Here is a 24,216-nt window from a genome sequence, read left to right on the forward strand (position 1 = left end):
CTTAGGCTTACTGCCTCTGGGTTGAGGCAGATAGTGAGTTACTTACACCCACGTGATTGCTTTCTGGTTGCATTTATGATTACTAGAATAGAATTACAAATACTCCACTATTACTTCCAGTCCTCAGCCAGATGTGAATCTGTTAAGTTAAACAAAGACTTAAACTTAAGATTCTTGGGATTTTTTTTTCCATTACCTCTTTTTTTTTTTTTTTCTCCTTACTGGTATATGAAAAACAAGAAGTGAGTACTGATTAAGTTCTTTAAATCCAAAAATGAGTGAGGGTGGCACCACTTACTTTTGTAATTCCAAGACAAGCGTCCACTGCTACATAGGATAAAGTCCTGGGGTTTAGATTTCAGCTCTCAGAACCACAATCCCTAAAGAGTGTTCACTAGGAAGAAAAAGTAAAGAGTCTGCTCTAGAAACATTGCTCATAAACTCCAAATACTTTAGTTCTCCTTTTTCACCCCTGAAGATATATATTCTCATGGCCCATATTTCATTTCTGATTCGGGATACCCAAAAAGGTCATTTTGAAAAATGCTCTGTCTTTTCTTCCACATTAATTTTATTAACTAGACTAAAAGGGATAATTTGCCAAATTAGATGTTTTCACGTGTTCTTTTGTTAAGTGCAGTCATCTACAAATAAGCTTCCTACTAAAATGTACTCAAAACAGCTCAAAACAAAATGATTCTCTAAAATTAAGAGTTGTTATATTTGAGACTAACGTCGACTTAATGCTGAAAACACGCACAAAAAAGGACAAATCGGTTGAAACTTTCACAAGAATGGAAAATGTTTAATAAACTTAGAGTGGTGGGCTTATTAAACTATAGTGTTATTTACAGCCATAATTCATCAACCACAAACACAATAATGTGTTTGCATGGCATGCTACAACAGAAGCTTTATTCATTTCATTCAGAAAACATTGGCCAAATAAATTTCAGTTGCAAATTCACAGATACAAGCCTCAAAGTATAAAGTTGATATATAACAAAAAAATACAGGTAATATTTATAACAATAACTTACAGATACAAACTAATGATAAACTACGATTTCACAAAGGATTGTAAACATTTTGCACACTTGTCAGTCCTTTCTTTTAGGCAAAGTGCTCTTTTGATGACAAATAAATTAACAGATACACACTAGAGTGAACTATTTCCAGACAATACAAAAAAAAGTTTTGATTTGTATTCTTCTTGTAAACATAAATTTTACAAAAAATGAAGAATCAATAAAAGTGTCTTGCAGGCCAACTATAGATACATACCTGGTTAGCAAAGTGATGTTGAAAATGCTTTGAGTGTTAAATAAAAAATTAACATTAATATCTTTTCAATGGTTAATTATACATAATAAATGACAAGATTATATCCTTAATCATTTCTATCCCTGAAAAAAGGAATTAGGTATGACTTATTGGCAGTTGTGTCATTGAATGGGGTAACAAGGGCTGGAGTCCAAGAGTTGTTGGTGAATGAGCTATAAAATAGAAAGAAATTTGTGGATCAGTTTTGTAGGGTGAATAAAACTGATTTAAAAACAAACAAAAACAATCCAAGGCAATGCGTTTTCATTATTCATTATAGCTGAGGGCACCAAGCTACACTCATTCCACTAACCTCAGCAGAAGCATTAACTTATTCAGCATAGTGAGTACAGTATTAAATGAGAGTCCAGGAATAGTTTACCCCAAAACCTTTTTTGGGGCCACAAGCTTTTGACACTTTAATGTCCTCCATCCATACCCCATTCACTGCACTTTATCCTGCAGCTAGAAAACACAAAAGCTTTGTCTGCAGAGATGCTGCTAGCTTCCATATAAAGGTGTCTATAGGATGACCTCCCCCTCACATTCTCCTTTATGAATGCTTAACCGCCTCTTCCCTAAACATACATCAAAGCACATTTAACCCAGGCAACACAATAGTCATTCATGTGAACACACACAATTTTAATGCTAGTATAATAGCAACAATGGTATAGGCCCTGTTTTTTTATTTAACCAACACTTAAAATGAAGTTTCCATTCTCAGCAAGGTCTATGATGCTTCAAACCAAACCTCCCTCTGAGAGCAACTAGGAAAGCTGGCCAAAATTTTTAAAAATCTGTTGGAAGGCATCTGAAAGATACCAAGACAATGAGAAGTTGCAAAGCAATCCCAGAAGAGAATGGAAATAAAAGAGGCTACTTTCCACCATCTACGCCCCACATTTAGTGACAATTTTAAAAGAAAAGGGATGTCTGAGAGGCTGAGAATTTGAGCAGACTTTCAGGAGTTTGACTTTGGCTGGGAGATGGGGAACAAACACAGAAGATCAGGGACCACTGAAGAGAAGGCCTGGTTTAAAACAACAGAAACAAAACACAACAAAACGCAAGCTTTGTCTGGGATCCCAAAAGGCGAAATCCAAGTAGTGACCCAGAAATATACCAGCATTCATGAGGATTCATGCTAATTGGATTAAGTTGATCTTACCCTAGCCTAACTTCCTGCCAGAGCCAAAACCAAATCCTCTCTGGTGGAGACCATCCAGAGCTTCAAATTCTTTCTAGGTTTTCATACCCAACCCAACATCTGAAGTGCAATAAAAAATAAAAAGGCAAATAAGAAGACATGACTTGACTGAAAACAAAGATCCAGATATTGGAGTTATTAGATATAAACTTTAGTATAACCAAAATTAATATAAGAATAATTTTATTAAGGAATTAAGTGGCAAAAATAGAAGATTTCAGCATAAAAGTGAAAACTATATAAAAGAATGAAATGGAAATTCTAAAACTGAAGATAAAATAACCGAAAGTAAGAACTCAGTGGGTGAGTTTTACACCATATTAGATAGAGACTTAGTGACCTGGAGATAAGTTAGAAGAAAATACCCAGACTAAAGCATGGAAGGTCAAAAGGCTGGAAAGTATGGAATTTTTTCATAAGGGGCAGAAACAATATTTGTAGAGACAAAACTGAGACTTCTCCATGATGAAATACATCAAACTACATACTCAAGAAGCATATCATTACAATAAAACTGAAAACCAAACAGAAAGAGAAAAGATGGGATAAAACAATATTTACTTTCAAAAGAACAAGAATAAGACCAAGAGCTGATTTCAACAATAAGTAGCATCAGAGTAACTATCCATATTCTAAACAATAGAAACAACGGAAGCCAGAAGCCAATGTTATCTTACCTTCAAAGGGCTGGAAAAAAAAAAAAAATAGCTGCCAACCTAGATTTCCACATACACAGGAAATACCATTAACAACTGCATTAAAACAAATACTTATGAATGAACTTTAGATGTGCAAGATTACTGAGCCAAAAAATCTAGAATATAAAAAAGTATTTAAAGATGGTCTAAATAAATAGAAAAAGTTCATAGGATGGAAGGTGATATTAGTAAGATGGCAGTTTCTTACAATGTGATCTAATAGACTATATCAAAATTTCAATTTATTTTTCAGTGGAAATTGACAAGCTGGTAAAGCTTATGGAAATGCAAGGGTCAAGAATAGGCAATACAAACTTACAACAAAGTAAGACAACTTTTTCTACTGGCTATCAAGAATTGTAAAAATTGCATAATTGAAACAATTAGGTATACAAAATAAATGAAAATAGTCCATTAGAGTGTACAGAAATTAACACCTACATTATATGAACAGTTGATTTATGAGAAATGTGGCACTACAAAACAGCTGGGAAATTGGTTTTTTTATCAGTACAACAAAAGAGCTTTGCCTCCTATCTCATACCACATACGAAATTCAACTCCAGATGTACTGTAAATCTAAATGTTAAAGGTAAGATGAGTTTCTAGAAGATAAGAGGAATATGTCACTATCTTTGAGGAGAAACAATGTCTTGAATAGGTCACAAAGAAAGCATTGTCCATGAAGGAAAAAAAAAAAAAACTGATGAACTACATTAAAATTAGGATCTTGTGCTCAACAAAACATACCCTTAAGAGTAGAAAAGGCAAGCCACTGAATAGGAGATATCTACAACACACATAATCATCAAAAAAACTTTCTTATATTCAAAATATAGTAAAAACTAAGATAAATCAAGGAAAAAAACCAAAACGACAGGCCAACAGCCAACAGACCAACAGACGAAAGACATGAACAGGCTCTTCGCAAAAAAAAAAAAAATACAAATGCCCAGTGAAAACATGCTCAATCTCATCAGTCGTGAGGGAAAAGCAAATTAAAATAATGAGCACTACCCAACCATCACATTGGTTAAAATTAAGAAGTCACACCATACCAAGTGTTGGCAAGGATGTAGAGCACCTTGAACTCTCACATGGTGCTGGGCCAAGTGTAAACTGGTTCAACCACTATGGCAAACTGGCAGAACCAGCTGAAATTGAGCGTATGGGTAGCCTATGACCCTAAGTTCCACTCCCAGGTACACACCAAACAGAAGTGTGAATTAATGTACATCAAAAGGCATGTGCAATAAAGTCCACAGCAGCATATTCATAAAAGCCTAAACATGCTCAAACACAAATGGTGAGGCACCATAAAATGGTTAAATTGTGGGATAGCCCCACAGTGGAATTCTGTATAACAATGAAACAAATCACTGATTCTTGCAACAAATACAAGTGAATCTCACAAACAATGTAGTTGAAAGAAGTGAGATACACAAGAATACATTCCATACGGTTCAGTTTATATAAAGCTCAAAAAACAGGCAAAACTAAAACATGATTTTAGAAGTCAAAGCTATGTTACTCTGGAGGAAGAGGATAATAACTGGAAGGGAACATAAGAGAGGTTTCTGGGGTGTTAATTATGTTCTACTACTTCATCTGGTCAGTATTTACATGGATATGTTCACTTTAATAATTCATCAAGCTGGATACTTGTTATGTGTGCACTTTTCTGTATGTATGTTCTGCTTCAATAAAAAAGTTTCTTTAACAAAACTCAGTATACTAACTCCAATCTAAAACTGAGTGTGCCATTTGCAATGACATGGATGGAACTAGAGGGTATTATGCTAAGTGAAATAAGTCAATCAGAAAGACAATTATCATATGATCTCACTCATATGTGGAATTTAAGGGGGAAAAAAAGAGGATCATAGTGGAAGGGAGGGAAAAATAAAATAAGACGAAATCAGAGAGGGAGATAAACCATAAGAGACTCTTTAACTATGGGAAACAAACTGAGGGTTGCTGCAGGGGTTGGAGGTGGAAGGATGGGGTAACAGGATGATAGGCATTTAGGAGGCCACGTGATGTAATGAGCACTGGGTATTATACAAGACTAATGAATCACTGAACTCCACCTCTGAAACTAATAATACACTATATGTTAATTAATTGTATTTAAATTAAAAAAAAATAAAACTCTGAGTGTGAATACTTTCTCTGACCATAGGAAAATAAATTATTTAAATATCAGGTGAAAACCAAGAAAAAAAAAGTTGTTTTCCTAAGTAAAAAATCAAGCACTAACAGTCATTATCAATATTTGTATTTTAGCTGTGAAGTGGGTGTTAAACTTGTCCCTTAAAATGTAGTCACAGAAATAAGAATGTTTGGATATTTCTACTCCCTACTGCACCCCCCACGCACAATTTTTCAGCTACGACTGAGGTAATATTTCAAAATATGAATCCAATCAATCAGCTAAAATTAGCAGTTATCAGTTATTGTGCTTGGGCAACAGCTGTTAAAGGTTGGGATACCTACCATCCATGTAACTATGCAGCGCAGTTAGCATCGTCCCATCCTGGGGCACATAGGCAGAATAAGCCATTTCTTCTAACATGGGTGGAGACAGCCTGGAGGGCGGGACCGCTGTGACTGGGGCAGAGGAGGAGTGATTAGGACTGACGTGTTTCTTGTGGCGTGCTCGACAATTCTGAAACCACACCTGAGGGAGGAGAAAAGCAATGTAGGTACGTCACCTGTCAGCTTCTGAGTACACTATCAACTCAGTTTAAAAAGAAATGAATCCTCAATCTCTCTACCATATAGACATGGTACAAATCTAACCAAGCTTATAAAACAGTTCTGTAGACAGAAGAAAAACATTTGCACAAATATCAATGGTCATTTTCTTTGCTCAAATAACTATCTGGTGATTCGCTTAAAAGCCAATTCTATACTACACCAGCATCTTCCAAAATAAAAAGGGTGGGAAGAAGTTCAAGAATTCCAGAAAAGTTTCCTTGGCTTTAACTACTGGCATTTGGGACAAGAAGAAAAATGGAAAAAAGCTCTTTAAATCAGAACTTAACAACAACAACAACAACAAAAACCTCAACTAAATTTATTCTTAGACACCTGCTGGACTTATTGCAAATCCTCTTCCAAATGACTAAAATCCTACTGAGAACTTAAAGCTTTCTACAAACCTCTTGATTCAGTTATTCCAATCACATTTTAACCTGCTGAGTTGAATTTCTCTTAGTGAATACATAGACTTATTCCCTAAGAAGTATGTTAAAGTCAGGCTTACAATAAGAAAAAATGAGTAATACTTAAGCAGAATAAACATCGACTGGTAAAAACAGTTCACAAAATGTAAAGAGCTAATCATCCTGTTGTCTACTCTTATCACAGATATAAAGGAAACATATTTAAAGCAAGCATAGCTTTGTATCCAGGTCAGGGTGAGTGAGGCTAGGCTGCCCAGAATGCTCCCAGTAATTATTCTGCCTGTGTTTTAACTCCCTATTGTTAGATAAAACTTGACTACAGAGTGTTACTCTATTAAAATATTAAAATATCACAGCACTTATTTGCTATCACTCCAAACAAGTCTGTCATGAGGAGAAAAAGAAGTGAAGGAATAAAAAGTTTAAGGAAATAAAGATAACATTTTAGTGTCAGAGGAGAAGTCCAGGGAGAGATCAGGGGCATAAGCCTCTGCTCAAGGCTGGTAGGAAGTTACTTGATAGCAAAAGGGAATCAGGGCTGAATAATGTAGAACAGAGGGAATCTGCAAAAGAATTTGTACAAAAAAAGCTGACCTGATTTCAAAGACACATCCTGCCCTTGGGACTCAAAAGTAGAGGGCTGGCAAAGTATAAACTCTAGGGGTTAGAACTAAAGTAACAAAAAGGGATCGTGTAATGGGGTATGCAGCCCGGGGCACGTGGCTGAAAGGTAGCACCCAAGAAATGTTTCAGGAACAAGACAGAGGCCTATATAAAGGAAAAGGAGTAGAGAGTCACAGCCTTCTCCTCCATTTCTGGAGTATTAGACTCTTAGATACTTACACAGAGACCAAACCCAAAGTCTTCAGTCACAGTTCTCTCCACAGGCTCCTTAATAGGTGTCGCTACTGTCACTCACCCAGTCAAGAAGATATACTCACATGTTCTCCAACTTGTAAAAGAGAACTACTGCCACCAGCCTTTTCCCCAACAGTACCCAGAAGACAGGCACCCCAGTGGGCTACGTATAACCTAATGAACATGGCACTATGGTTCCCAGAGTTTCTCCAAAGTATCTTATGTCTCCAATAAATTATATACTGGATGGAAACTACTTGGTTGTTTAAAAAAAAAAATCCAGACTTTGGAAATATGAAAAAGGCATGACTTGTCAGCAAAAACACTACCCTAATGCTGATTCAAATAGCTCCTTGGAACGATCATCAACAGGTAATCCAGCAGAGAGGGGTTTATAAACACAAAATGTCATGTAACTTGCACAGAAAAATATAGTTGACAATTCCAGACATCAGAAAATAACTTCTGGCATGGGGGCTACCCAACTTCAGATTCAAATACAAGTCCTTTTGACCCTCCTCACTGACTTAAAATTTCTTCTGTTTTACAAACCTCCGAGAAGAGTTAAAATTTCTTTTGAGCAACATACTTTAAAATTTTTTGAGTTACAAATTGTAAACTACATAAGGTAAGAGCAGCCTATATAGACATTCATAAAAAGAAAAGACTAATCCATAAGATGGATCTCTAAGAAAGACCGAAGAGCCAAATATCAGACTTTTACGTACAAAAAAGACGGAATTTTAAATTATTGGGAAAGCATGGCGTAATACTGATGTAGAGAAACCTGGCTAATCATTTCTGAGAAAAAAAAATGGTAACATTCCTACCTCACTAACAACCAAAAGTTAATTCCAGATAAATTAAAGATTAGGTGTAAATAATTAGAGCCATAAACATTTAAGGAAACGAGTCAATATTGATAAACTCTCTAGGTGAAGAAGCAAAAAAAGGGCCAAAGCTAAAAGAAAAAAATATTGAGAGATTTGAACACATAAAAATATAAAAGTTCTGGGGCGCCTGGGTGGCTCAAGTCAGTTAAGCATCTGACTCTTCATTTTGGCTCAGGTCATGATCTCAGGGCTGTGAGATCGACCCCCACGTGGAGCCCCATACTCAGGGAGAAGTCTCCTTGAGATTCTTTCCCCTTCCTTCTCCCTTCCCTTCTGCTCCTCCCTCCACTCATGCTCACTCTCTCTCTAAAATAACTAAAGTCTTTAAAATATATATATACAAAAGTTCAATGCAAAGAAAATAAATGAAAAAGAAACTGATGAACTATATAAGTTTAACATGGTAAATAGAATAAAAATCAGTAAGATGGAGAGAAAAGGAACCACCCAATAGAAAAAAGGACTAAAAACATACAATTTCTAAAATTACAAAATAAGCAAACATGTTAAAGTTCATTGACAATCAAAGAAATATAAACAAAAATGATTTTCTACCAAAATTGGAAAGAACGTAAAAAGAATGACAGTATTCAGGATTTGCATGGGTTGGTGAAAGGGTACTTGCATATGTAGCTCCTGGCAGAATAAACTGGTACGAACTTTCTGGAAGGTCATTTTTGTACTATCAGTTAATCAGCTAAAGGCCCTGAAAACGTTTAAAACGTTTTATCTTTTGACTCAACAACCCCACTTCTGGAAATTTATCATATGGAAACTAAGGAACAAGCGAGCAGGGTGTACATACAGTGTTATTCATTGCAGCATTTTTAGGACAATGAAAAATTGGAAATAAAATAAATTGTGTCGTGCTTAAGATGTGCAGCAATAAAAATGACATAAATCTTAATATGGACATGTACTCCCAGGACACTGATAGGAAGAAAGAACAATGTTTTATCCTATTTCTGTAAGATACACAACTCGTAATTCACCTATCAGAAAGGGCATGTGAAAAGTGACCGTATCTGGAAGCAGCGTGAAAAGTAAAATCATCCACCTTTATTTTGTGATTTCAGTTATGACAATGATCTGCTCTGTTACCAATTTCTCACTAAGCCAAATTTAGCTAGTGAAGGCGAGATTGTCTCTGTGTATCAGACCACTGTTTCTACCTAATATTTGGGTAACCTAGTTTGCACATTAGAGTCAAGGCCTAGTAAGAGAATTTTTCTAAAGTGTGCCCAATGCCAGGAAGTAGACTAGACAAAGAGGTTATGATTATTATCTGATATCACAGCAATTGATTCTTCAAAAATACCATGAAGGACTATATGTATATATACAAATAATATATATATTTGCATGCTAGTACTCCTTCCTTTGCCATCCAATCAAAAATATTTAAATCCAATCCTCGCATATTAAAAACCACCATCCAACAATATATTCTCCAAGTTCCAGTACTTGGAATCAAGATAACTTGCCCATACTACTGGTGACCTAAATACTTGGAAATTTTGTGACATTGTCTGGGGTCCTTATTTATTCACATAATAAGAAAAGCTCTCAGAAAATCCATCATTTTCCTTTACTTCCAACTTCAAAATAATCTAAAACATACTAGTCATGAATTGACTTGGTTGGAGCAGTCATTGTCATTGAATGCATAGACTCTTAGATTAGAAGGAACCCTCAGCCCATTGAGTCTGTACTATCACAACAAAAGAAGCTCCATTTCCAGGCTCAGGAAACTTACCACCTCCAATGGCAGCCCATGTCATTTTTGTAGACTTATGCTGAGAAATTTCTTCATCATGAGTGAAATCTGCCTTTTCCTTCATTCCCTTGCAAAGACCTGATTCTGTTATCTGCAGGACAGCCTTCCACATATGTTTAAAGATACTTACTCTGTTTATACTATTCCTTCCCTTACCATCTCATCTCCAGACAGATATTCCTATTGCTGTTAATATTAGCACATGATTTCTAGTTCTTTCATGACCTTATTAGCCTGTCTCTAAAGGAAGCAGTCTGTTCAGATTGGTTTCTTGTTAGACCTCTTTTTAAAATTTTGCACTCTGAAATAAACACAATACCCTGGACATGTGAAAAGCACGGAGGTCGTATGACCCAACTCCTCAGAGATCCCCATTATACTGGAATCAGCCAAATCTACTGGGAATCTAAGTCTTTAGAGAAACTGCAGTACCATCAGGTCTTGTCCCATCAGCTTCTTTGTATAGATAATTTAATTATTAAATACCTCAGGCTTAATAATAAATTGAAGAATGAGCACCCTATTTAAGAAATATCAGCCACCCAATTTAAGAAATAAAACATATATACAACGTTGGATTTTACCTCGCCTCTCACCAACTAAATTTCACCTTGCTGGTTATGGTTACTTGCATTAATTCCACAAACTTTTTTGAAACTTGAATGTAATTTAAAATTATTTTCCATTTCCCTGGTTTCTCTATAAGATCTTGACATAGTTGGCCAGCTCCAGCTTGAACACATTCCTTTGGCTTCCATGATGCTTTTCTACCAGACTCATTCCTTGATCCCGGCCGTTACTATGTCCCTTTCAAATAGCATCACTTATCCTTCTCTCTCCCTAAAGTCCATTTTTCTCTTTTTACTGTCTATGATCTCATTCTAAAGGATCTTACTAATTTCATGGCATTGGATCTTTTTGTTTGAGTCCTGTTCATCTTTTAAAACACCTGTTTATACGCCCAACTGCCACCATCGCTGCATGTTTGGCAGAACTAAAAGGAAATTCATCTCCCTCCCAATTACTAAATCACCTTTCTTTGACTTGAATATTCCTGTCAGTAGCATTATTCCTGTGGATACTCTGACTTCAAATTTAAGAGTCATCCTTCACTTCTCTCTCCTTCCCCATTATATGGCCAGGTCCTTCTCTTGTGTCTCTGCCACCAGCATGCACGTAATAAAATGTTTCTCAGTGAATCCTAGGTCACTATCCCATTTAAATCTCTTTTTAAAAAAATCACTACTTTGCTGGGTATCCCAACTAATCTTTATATCTCTATTCTAGCCTCTTTCAACCCTAATTCTTGCCATCTAGTGCCTCCAGCTACATGGCTTTCACCTGCTCAGGACAGAACTCTATACTCACAGGCCCCTATAAGTTCAGCTCCAACAATTTCATCTCTCACAATTTGCAGATATAAAATTAACATTTCAATGAATTTGCTCTAATTATCCTTCCCTAGCTTTGTTCCCACCACTCCTTCTGCCTGGATCTTTAACAAAGGTCATCAAGTCCCTCTACACACACACACACACACACACACACTCACACACACACTCACATATACAATCACAGAAAAGTGGGAAAAAATTACTGTTTTCAGAATCAGATCTAGCTTGGAACCACAGCTGTCTTTTTTAGCTTGAGGATCTTAGGGTTGCTGTGAGCACTGAATGAAGTAACTTGTACACAAAGTCATTTAACAATTGATAGCCCAGCCCAAGCAGGCTAATTATCAGGTTAAAAAAAAAAATTGATATAGAGTGTAGAGACCTAAAATGGGAAGCGAATGCTTTGATATTTCTACACACACACAGACAGACACACACACACACAATGCACATTCATAAAGACCTAGAATAGACCTTTTAGTATCTCCTGATTAACCTTTAAAATAATCACCTGTATCACACGTCTGCTCAAGCCTGTCCTTTCTGCCAGTTTCTGGAGGGTCTGTGCATCTGGGTTGTTGTCCTGAGCAAACTGTGCTTGCATAACCTGTTTTTATTTAAAAAAAAAATAAAATAAAGGTAGTAAGCAGCTAAATATAAGAAACTCAATCTTCTGCATTTCAATGACAGGAGAGATAAGACATGCTCAAGAAAATAAGATACTTGTATTTTATTACTTGAAAATCAATATGGATGAATATGTACAAATGAAAAGAAAGTGTATGTTATAAATTTACAAACAAGTCACTACATTGAGATCTTAAAAAAAATAATCCATTTCAACATAAAACTTGTCTCTCAACTATGCTGCTAAAAATGAGCTCACCTTTGCTCTTCTTCCATTCCTCTACACACAAATGAAATGAACAAACAGTATGTCTATTTACTATTTCTTCCATTTTGTTAAAAATTTCTTGCATTAGAAAACTTCTAAAAATACAAAAATCCTATCAAATTTACCTCCAACCTCTGCTGAGCTAAATAGGCCCATACTACAATTTTATCAGTCAGCAAATAGTATACAGTGCAACACATGGATTCCATTTAGTTGTAATAATCCAACATCAATTGTTTTGAGCACTTGCTCCATGCAAAACAAAATCAGGGATCTTAAAAAAGATATCAATCAGCCCAGTGAATAAGAATTTCCTGGGATCGAAACATCTGTATTCTGAAAAAGCTTTCAGGTGATTTGATATGAACCTTTGGATTAGAATCACTGTGCTAAGTGCCTTGAGACAGTGATACATGAAAAAATTGTCCCTGGTCTCAACTTTTTGAGACAAAGATATGGACATGCTGATAATTACAATACGAGGTAAAGGGAGAAGCACAGAGTGGAGGGAATACCAGAATAAATCACAAGCCAAAGGCTTTGGATTCTAACTGAAGAGGAAATCATGGGAATCAAGAGGGATATTTGAATTTTATTACTTAAAAGTCAGTCAACTGAGGGAAGCAGTATAAAATATTTTAAAAAGTATTATAAAAAATGGGAGAGGGGAGTTTGTCATCCAACATAATTGTACATGTCTATGGGTGTGGGATGGGGATAACAAATCCGCCTGAAGACCTTAAGCCACCACTGGCCTCAGCAGCATTTTCCATTGGCAAAATTAATTGCATTCTCCACTATGTTCCTCATACAAGACAGTCTTCTGCCACAGCACACATCACAAGGCAGCTAAATAATTCACTGGCAAGTCTAGCTCTCCATAGCAGAAAGTAAGCTTTTTGAGGGCAAAGGGAATGTCTTATTCTTCATATCCCCAGGAGCTAATATCCTTTCCTATCACATAATATGTACTTAAGGGTTTGTAACACAATGAACCCGGACAATGTGAGGAAAAGTTCAAGATATTGTGAAGAAGAAAGATCAATGTTGTTCCAGGAAACCTTATGAAGTTTACAAATTATGTAATTTTTTCAGTTAAGTTCTCTCTGATTAATGACTTCTAGAATAAGGTATTCCTGGCTTCCTGTCCAACCATGTTTGTTCACACACTCACTGTAAACGGCACATGTATTTTTACTTTAAAAAACAGGCAGAAGTGGCCTAAAAGTTTATAATTTTGCTCAGTTCACCTTATTCTTCCTTTCTTATTCCAAATGTGTTACTTCAAATTTGTCATGTACAAATAGTTGTGTTCATATGTAGTTTAGCATGTAATATCCCAAAGAAAAAAAAAGAATGAGCAAATTAATGATCTTTGCTTTTTTAATATTTCAAGAGGAAAAGCTAAACAGATAATTAAGGATTTGCTTGTTAGGCCATTATTGATAATTTATAAAACAAAAACCAGCATGCTCTTTCACAAATGCATTTCAAATTCACAAGTTTAATAATGAAACTAAGTTATACTTAATAAAGCAATTTCTCATCAAGGAATAAAACTTAAAAAAAACCTTAAATGAACACTGATGATTTAGAATCAGTATATGCTGAAGGAAACGTAAGACGTGCTTATCAATGTTTAATCTCACACACACACAAAAAGCCTTTTAGTTTCAACTTAATTTCGTTGTTCTCCAGTCACTAATGATGTTGAAACCACCCCACTTCTTTTCTGAGTTTTTTTTTTTAAACATGGTCAAAGAGTGAGCCTTTGTAGACACTCATCATTTTAAGGCCAGGAAATCCCAGAAATGACAGGTATCTGCATGGTAGCAGCTGAGCAAGGCAATCTGAAAGATTAAAATAGGTGCTAACCTTGGCGTGTTTAATATTAATAATCATTGAGCAAGAGCTTCCAACTACAATAAGCAAACCACAATATTGGCAGGAACTTCTTAAATACCATTTCTACAAATGGGACAATATTTGAAATTTTCTTGCCAACACAAAATGTTATTCTGTTGTGAGCCTTAAACTATTTTTTCTTCCCGTAAATTTCTAAATAATTTTGGGAAATTATCTTGTTTATTCTTCCCATCTTAACTCTCCTCGTCCAAAGCAGTACTCATGAATAGCCTGGACTTATTGATCACCTATAATATTTTATTATTTTGCTGAATTCAAGCACTGCTTGAACATACTCAGTTTTCCGAAAGGACAATTTGGCCATGACGGTACACTGCCTGATTTATTAGAGGTTCTAGCAAAATATAATGATTTAAGTTTTTAAAAAACTGACAGCTATGTTTTCCAGATTCCTAGAGTATAAAGAACCACTTGAGGACAAAGATTGTGTCTCATTTGTTTCAGCCATCCCTGGTATAAGATAGATACTAATAAATACTGAAAAACTGAGTATATGCGTTAAAGGCATATCACTTCTATTTTCATTTTTTCTGTGGTCGTTTCTAAAACCTATGATTTCAATATACATCTTTAAAAACTTATGATTCAGATCACATTTTCATATAATAATGCATATGAGGATGCGAATAGCTTATGGATGTTTGCAATTTGAAACTATAAAGCTATCTGCAAGATTTGGAATCTCACTCTTGTTTTAGCTGCTACTGCCATTAAGTGGAGCTTTTATTCCACTCATAGTCTGATGGCCAAGCAAAATGAAAAGACCAGAGGATTGGGGAAGTTTCCAAATCTCTTCTCGGCCATTCCCTTGTTGTCTGCCTTGAGGGGAGTTCCTGCACCTCTTGGACGAGGCTACCTACATCAAGGAATTATTGTTAAGAATTAAAGGAGAGAATGTAGATAAATGCCTAGCATAGGATTTGATACACAAAAACCATCACAAATATTATTACCTCTTTATTTAATTAGTACCTGTAATTATCTTCCTATATGAAATTGTATATCTACCTAAAGTTGTTTCAAGCTTTCACTATTATAATTTCAATAATTTTAATTTCATATAAACTTTTACTGTCAGCCTTATAATTATTAAAATTATAGCCAGTCCTTCATGGAAACAGCCCATTTTGTAAACAATATATTTATACTAGAAATTCTATTTTAACTCAGACATCCTTTAGCTACTGCATATTTTGCTGCCAGGTCTCCGAAAGGTATTCATATCTCCTAATTTAGGACTTTATGTGATCTAAGTTCTCTTGAAATATTTGTACCATATCAAGGTTTCTTTCTTAATCATTCCCCAAGTAAAAATTCTCTCTTGAAACCCCTTTACCGTATTCATCTTAAACACTGGCAAGTCTTAGATACCATACGTGATTTTCAGAATATTACTTTTACTCATTTGTTAATATTGTATGAATGTCCTTTAAAGTTTGAGCTAAGATACATCCTATGTGTAAAGCACCCAGTAGTACATGGTAGGCGCTCAATAAATGTTACTTTACCTTAACATAAAACAAATACCTCATCCACATTAATCTTTTAGAAAACGTGATTTCTTTATCTGAAAAAATGCCAGAAAGAATCATTATATGTGTAGACTTAAAGATAAAGCAAGGAGTAATTATTTAATTATTTTCTTGACAATTGACATGAATTGAACATATAACAATTATATTTAGGGCAACTAAACTGAAAATAATCTCTCCTTTTTCAGAGAACATAACCTTTAGCATCAAACTATAGAATTAGCTCCCATTATCCCTTTTAAAAACAAGAAAAAGTTTACTTGGTGTGGAGTCAGTAACTAGATTCCTGTTGTTTATGGTAAGGCATATTCAAGTCTTTCCTATTCAGAAAATTATACAAACTTAGCCAATAAAAGGCTCATTGTAATTTGTTAAAAATGTGAACACATTAGTGTCCCATAGGCCCATATACTGTAGATCTCTTTCTGTTTATAGTCTTAAAATATTTTGTCTTCTATCCCCACTATATGTAGTAACGTAAATAAATGCCCAGGTTAAACTGACTTTATCAGGAAATCAGGACCGATTAGTATTTTGTTTGCATTGTGACATTAATGCCAATAAAACCCAGGGAAACAAAGCTTGAATGACTAGTTCATACCAGGTCATGGCTATAAGTATGTGTTCATACATTCGCCAAGTTAGCATTCACTAAAAGCACAGGCTAAACCTTTTTGAAAACATGGAAATGTTTTTAGGCAGCACGAAATTGTCTGGGGCGTTTTGGGGATGGGGCAGGGGAATTGGCTTTTTTTTGTTGTTTGTGTTGTTTATTTGTTTTGGTCAGGACTGACTTCAAAAAAATCATAAATTCATTGTCATGTCTACCTGGAGCTGATCTGCTGTAAAGCTGGTCCGAGCTCTTTTTGCTGGTTTTGGATGATTAACATCTTGCTCTGTGAGGAGGGCGCCTTCAACACTAATCCCATTGCCTGCATTTTAAAAAACAACAGCATACATGTTGGTAACTCAAACGGGTCCACTGATCAAGCAATGTTTCCTGCATCTCTTGGCTTCATGTGAAATTGTAGATTGTCCAAATCTGTCAGTTAAGTTTTAAAACACACTAGAAACATTCTGTGGAAACAATATACAGGCTTGAATATTTACTCAAAAGTGCAAAAAGTTAGAAGATCACACATCTAAGGTTCATCCTTAGAAGGCAAATACAGGAAAACAACTGGTTACAAAAAGCAAAACAGAACCTTAAATTCAAGGCTGCTGCCTGAGAATATGGTACAGGCTAATACACATGCCATGGCTTTGCCTGCATATAAACACATGGAGATCATCACTAACAGTAGAATGCTTAATGAGTTTTACCACAATTACACTGCACAAAATAATGCATTAAAATGACCTTAGGAAAAATCATTTTTATTCCCTGTATTCACTGTCCCAAAAGACTCCAAAGTATTTTAAGTATATATTTACCATTTTCCACTTCTCTTTTTAAATTATCCAGCATACAGTCATAATGCACTCTGCAGAGGACTTTCTCTTCCACCAAAGCAAACTCCTCTCCGGTGGAAAGCTGCCTTTTGCAAGAAAAGCAGGCAAAGCACGCCAAGTGATAGACATTCCCCTTGGCCCTCCGGACCCAGTCAGTAGAATGGATGTGCCTCCCACAACGAGAGCAGCGAGTTCCATACCTTCTACATAAACAGAAGAGCAGGAGATGAAGATTTTAATATTTCGTGAGATATTCATCAGCCTGAGTAAACTAAAATATTATATTACTCATTGGATTAACCTAAGTATTTAAATCTTTTGAAAATGAAACAGGAATCAATTATTTTTCTAAAAGTCAATATGGTAAGCAATCAAGACTTGAGATAGAGCCATACTTCAAATCTGTTCATAAGACAAAAACTTCTCATTGTTACTTTAAAGGAAGACTGGATTTTTTCTTTTAAAATAAAAGCAATATGAGTTTCAATATCCCTTTTGTAACAAATATCAACGCCTTTATGAATTAGAGATTCAAGACACAAACACACATATACTCCAGATTGAAACCTAAAAGTGCAAAAGCATACAGTGAAAATATAATGACTCCTTAAAAACAAATTGAGATAATTCAAAATGTTTTAAATATGATTTTTTAAGTTAAAATATTTAAACATTTAAAATTGATATTATCAAAGAATGGGTAGAACAGAAACTGTTCACTCTGAGAGTGAGGAATGAAAACTCAGATATGTTTCCATTGGTGAAAAAGCTATTGCATTGCTAGTCACAGGAGGGGGAGAAATATTATCTAAAACTTTCAGAGACCTACCTGGACATTAAATGCACGTTAATTGTAACAAAATGCCAGATGTAAATATTTCTTTTTTCTCCTGACCTGAGTAACAGGACATTCTTTGCAATGTCTCCTATCATAATCACAGTCATGGACTTGCATATCCACATCAACTAGATATGTGTCTGTTTCTATTCATCATCATATCTTTAGAGGTATTGCCAGTTTTAAGCTAATCTGAAAAAGTGAATCCTAAAACTAAATTTCAGAATATAATATGAAGTATAAAAAAAATCCTGAAAAACTAGACTTTCAATAACTTGCTGAAACTAAACCTTTCAAAAAGCTTTAAATTATCTTAAAAAAATTAAGACTTGCATATCTTAAGTCAAAGAGGAGACAAATTGCTATGATTTTTGAGGAAATGGAGACTAAACCTAATGAGAAATATATGTTTTTGGTAATTATAAAATTCTGTGACTTTATAAAATAAAGGATTTGGGTTTTATGAAGTGCTTTTAATTAGCAATTTTATTCAAATCAATCACTAAACTCTCTGAAACCAGTTTTTGAAACTGAGTATAAACAACATAATTAGTACTACAAACTTCATTATATAGTGTTAATTTCCCAATTTCATGATGAACATATTTCTTCATTTGGAAATGCAAATAAAGAAAAAATATGGTAACTTTAAAAAGTCATGCTTAGAAATAATTTCAATTTCTAGACAGCTATCCATTAACAATTGAATTATATCTTTGAAGAAACTGTACATTTAAACAGTTTATAAAGAGATCACAGAAAAAATGTTACATTTAATATCTTAGGCAAATACAATCTCACAAAACAAAGATCAAAGAACAGACAAAAAGAAACAGAATTTTTAAATAGAATAATCAGACTTGGTATATTTCTGAAACTGGAATACTCTATAAATTATATGGTTTATCACAGTCTCCAAACTGCTGACATTTTGTAGGTATAACTAGGGATCATTCTATAGTAAACTGGTACACACTTAACAAAACCTTGATTTTTTCCCACCATAATTATTTCATTTCATCTTAGCATCCCCTGCAAATACCAGACTTTGTCACAATAAGTCATCTGATATTTTATACTTTACCTATGCACAGCAAGGAGAAGTTTCCCTGTTTTTAATATCTAAACCTTTCATTCCCAAAGAGGAAATAATTATCTTAAATTAGTTTTTGTACACTGAATTTCTAAAACACATAAACATGCTTATTTTATTTGTTTTGATATAAGTGATACCTCAAAAATGTGAAGCATTCTCATTTTGAAATCCATTATATAAGAAAAGCTGGGTTTCAATACATAAAACAGGACAAGAAAGCTTGTTTACAAAATTCTCTTTCCGTATTATCGTGGAGTGTCTACTAAAAAATGTTCCACAGTATACCTGAAATAATCAAGTTTGCAGAAAATGTCTTTGTCTTTAATATAACAGCTGGTATGCCTTCCTAACGAGGTCCTGCAGACACTGCAGGAGAGACACCGAACATGCCAGCACAGGTCATTCACCTGTAAAGGAAAAAGGGGCAGGATAAGAAACAATTTTAATACCACACTCACAGTATCATTCATTGGTTTTGTGCATTAAGCAATTTTAAAAACTGTCCTTAATATTTTAACACATGCTCTGAATGTTTCTATCTAAAAGATGTCATTTACACAAATATGTGTCTAGATATATTCTCTTTCAGACCCCAACCAGAAAAATCACAACAGCATATTTTACATTGTGTGTTAAATTGTTTATTCCTTTGAAGAATTCAGGGCGTGTCCTTTTCTTTCTTTTTGAAATGGAACTTCTATGAACACGGAAAATGTTGGTCACTTTCAAGTCCTACATACAGGCTTGTTTTATTTTTTCTTTCACGAAATTCTTCCCAGCAGGAAAACTGGTAGCTAAAGAAGTCAAGCCACACACCTTCTCAATCTATTTTTTGGCCAATTATAAATGGTGCAGTAGTTGAAGTGAGAGAGAAAGAAAGTGAAAAAGCAGCTTTGTAAGATACTTACCCTTATAAAGAAGCCAGGCAATCCATTTCCCTTACCAAACAGAAATTGCTAAAGTAGATTTAAATATTGATATGGCAGAAACCCTGGCTACCTTCTAACATTAAATAATAGAATTAAGGAGTAAATTATTGAAACCCTAATGATTTAGCTAATGGAGAAAAAAATTAATCTGATTATAAGTGGTTCTAAAAAGGCAGCCAAGCATTGTTTGCCATTTATACTCCAAGTAGTAAGGCATAAAATAGTGTCTAGTAAATCACACTTTATATTTTCTAAATAGGCACATGAAATATTGTCAACTCAGGGAACAAATCATAATAACCCTCACCTTAAACTGTTGCCATAATACTATAAGCACCACCACTTCAGCCTTCAAGAATGAAGATGTGTATTGGATTGAACTTGCTTATAACACAGGCTCCCAACGTTTGCTCTTGTTAAATGGACACAAGAATTGAGTTTATGTTTAACCAATTAAGCATAATTTCATTTCATGTAAAAGAACAGCAATGATGCAAAAACACCAGTTACACCCTACAAATGGATCTAACATCTAAAATAGTAATTAGGAAACTGTGAAAAGGGGAAATTGTGAAATAGTCTTTATTATGAAATAGTGTAGCAAAAGCCCTATCTGTCCAACGATTCTATCAGATTAGCACTACTGTTCAAAATTTTTTTTTCAAAATGTTTGTGATACAAAATATAAAAGGTACTTTGAAGCTGAAGGAAAAAGTTTCACTTGCTTCTAATTGCAGTTATGGGCCTCTTTCCAAAGCATTAATGAAGAATATCAATTTGGTGAAATTTTTAAAATTTTAAATTTTGGTCTTGGACTACATGCTTACTACATAAGAAAACTTGGAAGAAACAAACAAACAAACATGAAATCAGAATAAAAATATATTAACAATGGTTAATACAACCCAGAAATAAATATGTATTTTCCTTCTATTTTTTCCTAAAATGGGCCAATTAAAATTTAAAAATACAGGCTTCCTTTAGCATTCCAATGTTTAGGGACTTCTACATTTTGATCTTATCCAGGCTCTTTTTTTTTTTTCTCCACTCTCTCCAAGCAAGTGTAAATTCAGGCTTCAGAGCAGTCATGGCTATCTTCTAACTCCCTAAAACCAAACCTAATGCCTGGTTTGCCACCTTCCCTTAAAGTTTACTTAAAAAAGAAAAAATATATTTGTCTTCCATTTTTTTCCAGGGAGGAAAGAAAGGTAAAGAGAGAAAATTCTAGAGAATATAGACCTTTCCTGATGGCTGTTATCGATCCAATCTGTCTATGTATATGCGACCAAGCCAGAAAAACCATCCAAACAACAGGGCACTGAAATTTTAGAGGAGGCAAAAGACACATCTAATTCCTCTCCTACTTTCTGGTTTTAACTTCATTTTACTTGCCTCATGAGATGGTGTTTTTCTATATTAAATGGTTTCTATATTTTCTATATTAAGCAGTTGTACACTCAAAAACTCTACTAGGTCTAACAATTATTTTTCACCAGTGTCTCAAATTGAATTTAAACTTCTCTTTTAGAATAAGTACTCAAATGAAAAAAAAAACTCAAAATTTTTATATACTCATATAATGTCAAACTTTAGTTAGAGCTAATATACTAATATGTACAAAAAGCGATAGAATAAGACGGTACATAGAAGACTTCACTGGGAGGACTGCAGTCCTACAACAAAAAGCTTTATGTAAGTTACTCAGATAACTTAGGTATTTTATATAATACAAGTAAATATAATATACAAATATATTCTAAAAGTGAATACTAGAAACTATTTCAGAGGTGTGTTAAGAGTCACTTTATAATGCCCTTTTTTTTTCTAAATCCTCGCTGGTGTGAAGTGTTAAAAGCCTTTATAGACCCATTCAGAAACATTCTTAAAGATTATGCTAATTATTGAAAGGGCTCATTGAAAATAACAAACTAGTTTTGATCCAAAAGATGATTTTGAGATATCCAAAAAGGTTCAGGTCTAGAACAGTGAAAAGGGTATCTTAAGAATGTAGATTTAAAGAGAGAGCCATGTTAATTATTTGCCAGCTGTAACACTCAATCCTCAATTAAAATTAATTTAGTTACTTTTCAATTTTTCACCAAAACTTCTTTTGGTGCTTTATCTGGGTTGTATCTATAGGGTATTATTCCCACTTTACAGATTAAACAGCTTTATACATTGAGGTAGAAATTTAAAGAAGCCCAATAACTTGCTTTTTGAACTCATACTCTCCATAATTAAATCTTTTGAAAAAATGGGGGGAGGGGGTGGTGGGGGAGACTGATGAAGAGGGAATAGAAAGTGAACTGGTTTGCTATTAATTCAGTGTAGGAGAGATCATTATTTTAAATAGTGGTTTTAAAGAGCTGTTGAAGTTGAAAACCCATGATATTAGGATTAAGACAGATGGGACCATGACCCTGCACTCAGTGACATGTTTCACTGTGGCCTGCCAGAATTTCTACTCCAAAATTCCCGTACAATATTTTGAGAGAAGTGAAACAAATTAAGACAGTCAATTCTCAAACTAGCACTTCATCCCAGGATCCACCTATCCATCTCTCTTTCTTCTTTCTTTTAGCTTCCCTTCCTGCCTTCTTTCCCTCTTGCCTTCCTTCTTTTGGGGGGGGGGGGGCTAGCTTTACATTGATTTCCATTTTTTTTTCCACAAGAACTGGAGGGGACATTAAAAAAGCATTGGGTGGCCTCCAAATATTAATAAGGGGAAGGAGGTTCTGAAAATGGTTTTCATGTAAATGGTCCCACAACCTCTTACTTTGAAAAAGCCTCGAGTGACTGTTACTAACGTGGAACTACGTAAAAATTCTGTCCAGAAAACACCCTTTAAGGCACTTTACAGTGGTCCGTACCAAAGGAGACACTGCAAAGGGGAATCAGCCAACATATACTGACCAGGAACTCTTAGAAGAAGGCAGGTGTAGGGGTGTTATTGGGGGTGGAGGGACCATAACCCAGGCTCGGTAAAAATAATCAGGCAGGACCCTGTTTCAAAAGGAGTTAAAGGATTAACCCACTTTTGCTCCTCTACAAGTCGGTGGCTGACTCTAGTGCAACCACCCCGGGGTATCGGCACTTCTAGACCAGACGTGTCATATACACAAGCTGTTTTGCAACGTGGGAGATTCTATGACTTCTTCTCCCACTCTTTCGACTTGCCCTAGACTGGGCTGATTTGCTGAGAAAGCCTACAACCTGCACGAGAACTTGAAAGGAAAAAAGGGGGGAGGAAACTTTTCTCTTTTCCCAGAGTTCCCAAGGTAACCCCGCTCCCCTTGGGCCTCTCGGCTCCACCCTACCTTGAGAAGGTACTTGTCCACGATCTCCAGACCGCAGCTGTTGCACACACACTTGCCAGGGGGGCAGACAGAGCCCGAGGCCATGGACCGGGGCGAGGACGACGGGGACAGCGGGGCCGAGGAGGAGCACGAGTCCTCGTCCCCCGCTCCCTCGGGGCTCACCTGAAGGAAGCCGTGAGGCGCAGTCGCACGCGGTTCTAGACCCCTCCTCCTCTCCTTATCCCACAGAACCACCGGGGCTCCCTCACCCCTTCCCCTCCTTTCCCCCGGGCCACCCCCCAGTTCGTGAGGTCTCGCTCCCGGCTCTCCCCCCCCCCCTCGGTCCAAGCTCCCGCCACGCACCCACTGGGGCTGTGGACCCCTGACCTCAAGGACCCTGGAAGCCCTTACAGCCTTGCCCAGCCCGTCTCGCCAGCTCAGCTTTCCACCCCGCCCTGCCCCAGCCCTCCTTCTACCCGCTCCCCGAGGGGCCAGCTGGGCCCACGAAGGAGCTCGGGGACAGCGGCGCTTCGTCCTTGGCTGCCTCCACACGTCCAGTCTTGCCAATAGCTGTGTCCCTCCCCACTCACCAGTCCCTCTTCCCCGGCGCCTTTCCGAGTCCTCCCGGCCGCCAGGGCTGCAATCCGCCCGCACTCCTCCGACATGAGACCCTGGCACTGCGGGGTGGGAGGAGGGGAAAATGGGGGAAAACGGAGAGTAGAAGTTCAGAGCCGGCGCGTTCAGCCCAGAGCCTCGGCTTCTGGCACGCGGAGCGGGCTAATGAAGGCCCCCAGGGCGCCGGGCCGCGCGTGCAGCCGTCAAGGCTTCAGGGCCCCGGCGCCGCGGGCAAAACGGCGGGAGCGCAGCCTCCCTTGTCAGCCACGAGCCGCGGCAGCGCTGCCGGAGCGCGG

The 24,216-nt window shown here is 36.2% G+C and overlaps 1 protein-coding gene across 1 annotated transcript; it reads right to left on the reverse strand.

Annotated features, from left to right (window-relative positions):
* Window positions 1-1,197: 1,197 nt before the first annotated feature.
* Window positions 1,198-23,976, reverse strand: LHX8 (LIM homeobox 8). Its single transcript, XM_057310258.1, has 8 exons — window positions 23,896-23,976; window positions 23,327-23,488; window positions 19,366-19,487; window positions 17,129-17,349; window positions 16,523-16,626; window positions 11,853-11,948; window positions 5,728-5,911; window positions 1,198-1,496 (listed from the first exon to the last, which is right to left on the reverse strand). The coding sequence occupies exons 1-8, from the start codon at window positions 23,968-23,970 to the stop codon at window positions 1,420-1,422; spliced, it is 1,041 nt and encodes a 346-aa protein (XP_057166241.1). The 5' UTR covers window positions 23,971-23,976; the 3' UTR covers window positions 1,198-1,419.
* Between the last annotated feature and the right edge of the window lie 240 nt (window positions 23,977-24,216).

This window comes from Ursus arctos, unplaced genomic scaffold, assembly GCF_023065955.2.
Source record: "Ursus arctos isolate Adak ecotype North America unplaced genomic scaffold, UrsArc2.0 scaffold_12, whole genome shotgun sequence".
NCBI classification, from domain to species: Eukaryota; Metazoa; Chordata; class Mammalia; order Carnivora; family Ursidae; genus Ursus; species Ursus arctos.